General features: G+C 33.6%; 1 protein-coding gene across 1 annotated transcript; it reads right to left on the reverse strand.

Moving 5' to 3' along the window:
• Positions 1 to 2,180: 2,180 nt before the first annotated feature.
• On the reverse strand, positions 2,181 to 7,301 carry LOC141846649 (uncharacterized). The gene is made up of 5 exons (XM_074734691.1): positions 7,217 to 7,301; positions 5,490 to 5,740; positions 5,339 to 5,411; positions 4,996 to 5,161; positions 2,181 to 2,560 (listed from the first exon to the last, which is right to left on the reverse strand). The coding sequence occupies exons 2-5, from the start codon at positions 5,653 to 5,655 to the stop codon at positions 2,453 to 2,455; spliced, it is 513 nt and encodes a 170-aa protein (XP_074590792.1). The 5' UTR covers positions 5,656 to 5,740; positions 7,217 to 7,301; the 3' UTR covers positions 2,181 to 2,452.
• Between the last annotated feature and the right edge of the window lie 2,043 nt (positions 7,302 to 9,344).

Consider the following 9,344-nt stretch of genomic DNA (forward strand, 5'->3'; position numbering starts at 1 on the left):
TAAAAATTTATCCACACAAGGACATCTAAAAAATTACAAGACAAGGTTAGATCCACAAAAAAAACACATAATTTGTTAAAATATTAATAATCATAATTGAAAATTAGAGAGTTTAGTTGAGGGGTGAATATAAATTTGGTATATATAAGACTTATTTTAGTTCATAATAGTACTCTTTCAAAATTTTCAAAGTAACTTTCACATTCATAAAAATAGGTCGACAATTTAAAATTTCTAATATTTTTTATTGTCATCCATAGTAATGGTTGATCATAATTTTATTTATGACAGGGAAGTCTAGTCCAAGAAAAGGAGAGGTATTCCATTTGGAAATGATTACCTATGTTGGTCGATTTGTCATTGGAACGGGTAAACATACCATTGATTCGAGACGAGTCTAGGGTATGATTTAGACTTTGTGTGTCGACAAGGTTGTCAAGATTTAAGTGAAAGAGATTGCGATGACTTTATTTAGTAATAAATGTATAGTTGTTGACTTAATAGTTAGGCTACTAGGATAATGGTTCAGTTCTCTCAATTTTGGTGTCTTTTATGTACAATTTAAGGGGTTTCATTAGACGCCCTCAAACCACCGCGGAGATCTTACATCATAGACCAAATGATGTCGAATATCTCTATAGCACTTGACGACAGACATGAGCCTTTGGAATAGATCATTTTATATATTTTTAGCAAGGAGATTTCATCTTGCCTTTGGAATAGATCATGTTCATAAGAATAAATATGCTTTTAGCAAGGAGACTTCATCTTTGGAAAAGTTGTGGCCCTCGAAGTCAATAACAAACAACAGTTGTCTTCTTTGTCTTTTGTGATAGTGATATGAAAATTAAAGCCCTTTTTCTGTTGTAAAGAATGCATATGTGATTAAAGCCTTTTCCTACTAAATAGCCAAAAAAAAATTCATACTTGTTGCTATGCAGTGGAAAATCTAATAATATAATTCTTTTTACTCTATGATCATTTAAATCAAAGGCTCTACTACTTGCCAGACCACACTGATTGAGTCCACATCTGGAAATATGAGCATTGGACTTTCCTTTATGGCTGCACTAAAAGGCTACAAACTTGTGCTAACAATGCCATCATGCACAAGCCCCGAGGAGGGTGACAATGAGAATCTTTAGTATTGAATTTTATCTCAATGGACTTACATATTATCTTGTAACATATAGATTTTTTTATGTCATTATAGACAAATTCATTAAGTGATTAATTAATATTAATTATGGATTTGTGTTATTGGATGTGAATTTATATGAATAAAATTAGTTAATCCATATTCTGTTATTAAGATGGGCTGATAACATAATCGGATATGCTACTATATATATATAGGACATGGTCCCTGTAGAATTGGATAACTTGAGATCTCTCTATTTCTCATTAGTGAAAAGAATATGGCATTGTCACCTCAATTCCTATAAAAGATCCGTCTCTTATTTCTTCTTTTTAAGATCATCAAATTTCACACTGAGACTATTATAATTCCGTTGCATTCAGGTCACATTTAATCTTAGCCATCATCTTTTCGATTACCTTTTTGCTTGTGTTGTAAATTTGATGTTAACTAGATCCTACGCATGAATCTTCTTGAGTTCATACCGTTTGTTAGAACTTAACGTTGTGATTCATGATTTAACAACACCCTTCATTAGGTGCCAATTAAGAGCTCACTAATCCAACCAAGGGAATGGGCAACTGTAACTTTTCTTGTTTAAAGTTAACATCACACGAAAGATACTAGCTCAATTGTGTGAGTTTTCATAAGGCTCAGAGATAACCTCATTTGGTTTTGCAACGCAGAACGTTCTTCCAAGCTTGGGGGAGAGATACTTATCATCTGCCTTGTTTGAAGAAGTAAGGCAAGAGGCAGAACAGATGCACCTTGTGGCAGTCAACTAGTTTGGGGTTTGTCAGATTTCAATTTGAGTTCAGTTCAAGTCCAAGTCCAACTTGTGAGTGACTCACGAACAATCAAATAAAATATAGATTTAAATTCAACCAAAATAAAATTATCAAACATATTCGAATTCAACTCAAATTCGATAATTTTAAATATGAATCAAATATTTTTCAAACCGACTTGAAAAATTCATGAGCATGCTCGTTTTGTTTACACCCCCTAATGGGGACTATCATTAAGTTCAACTGAAAACTTCATCCATGCAATTCTTACATCAAAATGAGACTTGGGCATTGGGAGTGGCCACCCCCTATACAGTTTGTAGAGTAACAAAACGCGTGACCGAAAAAGTAAGTTCTCTAAGAAACTCATGGAAAATGGATCTTGTAAGATTGTTAGAAAACGAAAAGGTATAAAAATCCCATTATTTGCGAAAATTGTTGATGAATGAGTGAACCAATCGTACAACAGCTTTACCAATGATCCAAATATAACTGGAAATGGGTAGAATTTTCATATCAAAGCAAATCATTGTGGTGAACATCTCTCCGTTGCCGTTTTTCTTTCCACTTTGCTTATTCTCTGGGGTGGCCATATAACATGAGTTACCCTCCCTTGAATCAGCCCCAACGGAACCTGCACCAGAGGTAAAGAATAGTCATTCGTGTTCATTGGAGCGAAAAGGTCATACTCATAGTTGGTTCACTAAAATCAACAACAATAAGCATAGTATTAACAACACAATTTTTTAAAAAAAAGTGACATGATCACTCAGTTTAACCCCTTTCTCCTAAAACAAAGAGAATAGTTTAATCCTTTTTTCAGAATCTGCAACATAAATGCAGAGTTATTCATGATAAGAATACTCCAATGAAGAACATGTGAAGCATCTAAACATTTGATTAACTGAACAGATGCATGAGTGATGAAAATGAACTTGAAGAGGTAATTATTATGCCCATATGTTAGCAATACAAGTTGCACATATTCATTATGTTTGGTTTTTCTTCAAAACAATTGGCTTTAAATACATAACTTTTAAGAATAATTTCTTCTTTATTATGCAAGCATAAGCCATCAATTACAATATTTTTTATTATTTATATCAATAAATGCTTACAAGTCCAAAAGTATTAGTCTATGATGAACTAAGTGGCTACAAACAATATGATTCAGTCTCTTCCGCTGTGTGTATTCTGAATCAATAATCTAGCACATCATAATGTGGTAGCAAGGAGGCATAACAATTGCAGTATGTAGACAACATTTTATAAAACTGACAAAAGGGATATATTGATTATAGTTTGAAAAAACAAATCTCAACAAATTGCCTCTGTCAAATATTTGAAAGACATTTGTTCACTAGGGTGCAGCAGCAGTACAGTATGAGCGGTAAGAGCTCTTCCAAGAGCTAAAATTTGACACCAGAACACAAATTGAAATATAAAATAATGAAACTCACATTAATGAATAAGTATAATTTCGATTCTTACATTGGTAAAAATCAATGAAACAAGAATTCACAGAAGAATTTTAGTACCAAATTATCATCAATGTAAACATTCTAGAAGATTTACCTTTGCATAATTATTGTTCAACTCTTTAAACCTAGAGTTTGTTAATCCAGATTCATAAGAACTCGCTCAGTGATGTCCTGAGATATTTGGTCATCATACGATGCAATCAGACCTTTAGATTTTCTTGATAGCAATCCTTGACTTTGCTTGTGTGTGATATTCTCCAATATATTTTAAGGTTAAATTTTTTACCAATCATTTTGATTGGAGAAAATGGAAGAGTTTGTTGACTTAAAACTTCCATGTCCAATATCTATAGTCATTGGCTGGTGATGGCAATAAGCAACCTACCTCCAATAGTGAGTTGAGCATATATGCATGCTCCAGGATCATCTTTAAAGTGTTTCAATCCAAGCTGGATTTCTATAATGCCCAAATTTCTAAAGTAATTAGCCCAAGACAGTCAAATAGTAGCTTATCTACATTCAGGATAATTGCTAATGTTCTACAGTCTGTATCTTGCATACAACTCTCTAGGGAACATCATTGAGCAGTGTAAATCCCAACTATTTCAAGTTGATATCTTATTTGTCCATTGCACTCTCTCTGTACAATTTTATAGCACTAATAAAAAATCATAACAATCAAATTACTTTTATTACATTAATTAAAATTGTCTTTCTTCTTTCAATATCCCTTACCTTCAACTCAATAGATTTGACTAGTCTAATGATAGAGTACATTAGTCACCTACCATTTTAATCATTTTATCTCATTTTATCATCTAATGGACCTATAATTGCCCAAGGATTTTAGCATGTGTATATATATAATTATCTTTCCTATTAAGCCCACAGATCAATCATAGATTCTCATATTTGTTGCATTAGTTTCTTTTTATGTTATTTCCCAAGTGCCCAACACTGTAAGGGACACACTAGTATATTTAAAATTGATGTGAGTAATAGCATATGGAAAAAGTATTATTCTTTTAAGGCCCATGTACGCTCTCCAGATACAGTTTTTCCTGTCGGCCCCATCATGAACATGCTCAAGTTTACATCAAAAGCTAACGACAACAATTTCTGCTGAAAAGGTAGGCTACCTTAAACATTATTATGTAAAAAGACCACATTTCCTGCTTATATAAGTAATAAACAGGATACATAATGTAAGAAACTATTTTGAAAAGAGATTATATTCTGGTAAATTAGAATTATAGAGCCATTAGTTGGAACTCCAATATAAAGCTACTGGTTAGCTAAATAATGTATTAACATGCTTTCATGGTCAACAACATTATTTACTTTCATTATAATATATTTGAATTAATTCCCTAATGCTTCAATGTTTTTCTTAAGGGAAAACTGAAGGACAAACGACCACAACCACTTTCATGTTTTAAGTTCCAAGTTGAATCTCCAGTACAGGGAAAGAATAGAGATAAGTAAGAGGATCTAGATGTGCAACCTAAATAAAAAATCCCATGCATAGAGAAGAGCAAGCTTCAAAAGCAAAGCCCAGTTGTCATAGATCTCAGTGTCAAATACTTACAGAGCCAAAAGATCGTGAATCAAAACTATGCGCAGCGTTATCACCTTCAACCCAACAATGACCTTCCGGGATTGTAAGAACATCAGAAGACTCTGGAATTTGCACCCAGTCACCAGGCAATGCAATTAATCTTTTAGCAAAAGTCTGCCTGTGGTTAGTTGGAGATCTACCCATAAACAAAAGACACAATTAGAGTAGAAATTAAAAAGTAATTAACTATGCATACTAGATCGTCAGGCATGCTTGTACAATCATGGAAAATGATGGATGGGAAAGTAACTTGGAACAAAGAAAAGTACTTCAAGCTAAACACCTGCAGATGGAACCCATCTGTGGAACTTACTTGAAAATGATCACGTCCCCACGTGAGAATTCATATTTTTCCAGGCAGAATTTTTCAACAAGTGCGATATCAGCTGGGCGTAGGCAGTACAATTAGTGAGAACTATTTACTAAATATACAAGATTTAATATAGTGCTTCCACAAAAGATACCTTTAAGAAGTCCAAAAAAACCAACTTCACAAGCTGAAAATGTTGGATGCATAGAACTGCCTCTTATAGTAGTAATGCTTGCATATCGATCAGACACTGTTATACCAATCAAAGCTCCAGTTATGGACTTCTTTGTGAATAACCATGATCTATTCCAGGCCCACATCTCAATTTTTCTTCTTTATACATGCATGTGATGTATATGCGAACAAATTTGAGAGTAGAACAGAACAAATTGAAGGCCCAAGTAGCTGCAAACATTAAAAGTTTCAAAGATACAGAAAAAAATAGTGAAACTAAATGTAAAAGGATGAAAGTGAGTAGCAATTGAAGGTGATTGCTACTCATCGAGCAAAAAATTACAAACAAAAATGATATTAACGAAACCAAATTCAAGATTCCGAGGATGGAATTAGATTCTAGCAACTAATTCTGAAAAAAAAACTGTAATCAGAGTTTGAAGAAGGTCAAAGGCATATTGTCACCTATCTTGAAAGTTGATCAAGAATCCCAATCTGAAAATATAACCAGGAAGCAATTTCCTACGATGACAAGGTGTTTGACACCAGCAACAAATAAGAAAACAGAGAAACGGGTATAAGAAGAGCAAATGAAGAAGCAATATTCAATATCCAAAATTTTTCTTTGTCACCTTAGCATTCTGACTGAAGGTTAAATAATCCTCTATAACAAAAACTGTGGAATAGTGAGCAACACTACCCTCTAACTTCTATGAAGCAAGTAGGACGTTTTATTCTGAAATTTGCTCCATAACACACAGGAAAAAGGATAGAAAAGGAATCACTAACAACCATTATTAGAGATGCAAAAAGGTGCAAACTAACATGGATCAAAGCCTGTTAGTCATTGCCCACGTGTGAAAAAAAAAATGCACGCATCCACGGCAGTGAGGAATTTTCGAAGATTGATTCACCTTATTGTATAATCCAACAGAGTGAAGGGCAACACCACATAAATCTCTACTGAAAATAGATGGCATTGCTGATTCTGGATCAAAAATAAAACGAAATTCCATAGGCTACTTGAATCCCTGAGTTCATTCAAAGATAGCCAGGAACCATTCTAGTAAGAGGCTCTGCCCGTAGCCATGTCTTTTTGGTACTAACTAACATCACCCTGCCATCATCGTAACGGGTGTCTCACGTGTAACCTATATATAACTTATACATGCTACTTTGTAAAATTAAACCATCAACCTGACAGAACTAACCTAATTCAAATTGTTACTTGCCAGTTTAAAACTCAGTCTAATTGTTAGAATCCAAACGTTCCATAACTCAAACAAGTCGAGGGATTGGGAGAACTTGCATTGTCTAATCATCACAAAACTTCATTTAAGCCAAACGAACTTCGACATCAAATGAACCGAAAAATGCGAAAGAAGTAAGAATTTTTATTCTTATCAACCACCAATTGAAAAACCCTTAAATCCCATTGCGTAAAATTCCATCCCTCGAATGCATTTTCAAAGAGATCTAACAATACCAAATTCCGTCCGTGCGAAGAATCTAAGGTACGCCGAAAAAAAAACAACGACTCAAAAAGTAAATTAACCCACGACCTAATAGATCTATGAGCATTCGGTATCTATTTCCGGCGAAAAGGCTTCAGGAGAATTCCCTGTGTTCTGGAGTACCAACGAAATTGAAGAAAGGTGGTGAAGATGGAGAAAACGACTAAGCTTGGGGAAAATTGTGGAAACTTGCCTGCTTCGATCCGTCGAGGAAGGAGAGTTGCCCGCCGCAAGTAGCGATGACCAGTGTTGAAGATGCAGAGAGAGGAGGCGGTGGGAATTTTTGGAAGCGAAGGGGTCGAGACAAATACTTCGGGCGGGTCATAACTTGGGTTGGGTTTAAGTAGTTTTCATTTTGCCCCTTAAAGTTTTCAAAATACTATTTACCATCTAAGTATCACCAAGCTCCCATGTAAAAAATCAGCCCAGCTTTGTAATAAAAAAAATTAATATTTTACTAAACCACGTATTTAATTTTACAAATTATTCAAAATATGTATCACATTTTTGAATTGATTAAATCATATTTCTCTTTCTCCTAATATCCCCCTTCCTTTTTACTATTCATCTGAAATAAACTCCGAAGCATTTTATTTTTTCTGCTAAAATAAACTTAATCTCTCAACCCTTCTCCTTCATCTTTGTCTTGATGAGTCTCCTCTATCGTCCTCTTTGCCTTCGTGTAGCGCCCTAAAGAGATATAGTAAATCGGTGACAATTTGATATTAAGGCTAGAGTTTTGGATCGATTCATGATGGGTTCTAGGTCAGTAGCATTTATAATTGAGATTTGAAAGAAAGCAAACGACATGAAAGTCAAGCTGCAGCTTGGTTTGTCGAGCTCCAATGCGTCGGAGAAGCTGATCATGAGGGGTGAAAAATAAGCACTTCCGAAGGATGAAATCGACTTCGTCGATTCTTTGCTAGAGGGTGACTCCGATCATAGGAGTGCTAGTGTGTCCCTTATGGTGAAATAAATTTTTTTTATTTCGGATCAAAGATGTGAACTTTGTATATTTTAGGGTGGTTTTATTTTTTTTAATCGATAGTTGTTTGATGAAATGCCAAAGCGCAATTGAAAAGACGAAGGCGAGACAGAGGTCGCCTAGTTGTTTGTAAAGGTTAGCAGCATAGATGGGGCTCCTTACTTGTGGAAGATTGACCTCAAGGTTTACAAGGAGTACAAGGAGCTCAGGGAAGCCTTGCATAGCTTGTTCAAATGATTTTCCTTAAGTAAGCAAGCATGAGTTAATCGCTGCTACTATCATAAACTAATATGTATTTGTATTTCTCAATAATTATTATTACAAATTATTGATTCTCATATCTCTTGCAGGAGAAGTATCAAGAAAAGAAGGTTTCAATGGATGTGAATATGTCATCACTTACAAAGACAAAAATAGTGACTTGATATTGGTGGGAGATGTTCTTTTGAAATTAGTGTCATGCACTAACTTATGTGTGTTTAATGAACTATTTTTTTCTTATGAATTAATAGGAATCTCTTTAATTACTATTTGTAGAATATTTATATCTTCATGCAAAAGACTAAGGATAATAAAAAGATCTGAAGCAAGAGGCTTGGAATAAAAATAACAAGAAGTCAACCAAACGTACAAAGAGATATAAATGGAATTTAAGCTTTTACTTCATAAAACTAGTTATTTTGTCCAAATTCATAGATGTTGAACAAAGAAAGGAATGATTAAAAGTGGATTTTAAATCACCTTATCATTCATATTCAAACAAGAAGCTAAAAATATGAAAAAGAAAATTACAAGATAAGATATTAAACGTTGTTCAAGCATGCATTTAATCGAGAATATCATGCATGTTATATATAAAATGTGTAGTTGAAATAAACTATGTTATATATATAAGATGTGTCAACCTTTTATGATATAATAAACTATGTTATATGTTCTTTTGCAACTTGTTAAATTTGAAATGTATAGTTGAAGCTTCTTCCTTATTATATGAAAGAAAAAGAAATTATCAAACTTGAGATCTATTATAGTGTATCTATTGTAAATTGATATATGATACGTTATAAAATGATATTGTTTGTTTTTCTTGAGAAATATTTAATCTTAATCTATGTTGATCTTTGTTTGAAGTCATTTCAAGATCTCTTGGTTCATTAGCAACTTTTGGATGAAACCAACTAATGGACATTCGCCATTCAAAAAATTAAAAATTTGATAACTTTGAAAAAATAGAAGTCCAAAGAATTCATTTGTGATGTTGGTAAGTAAGTATGATCATCGAACCCCTTATAATGCACTTTTGACATCATTTATCATGATTAAATTGAGTTGAAAA

This window comes from Curcuma longa, chromosome 15 (assembly GCF_044706935.1).
Source record: "Curcuma longa cultivar G26 ecotype Majalengka, Jawa Barat chromosome 15, ITB_CL_G26_1.1, whole genome shotgun sequence".
NCBI lineage: Eukaryota > Viridiplantae > Streptophyta > Magnoliopsida > Zingiberales > Zingiberaceae > Curcuma > Curcuma longa.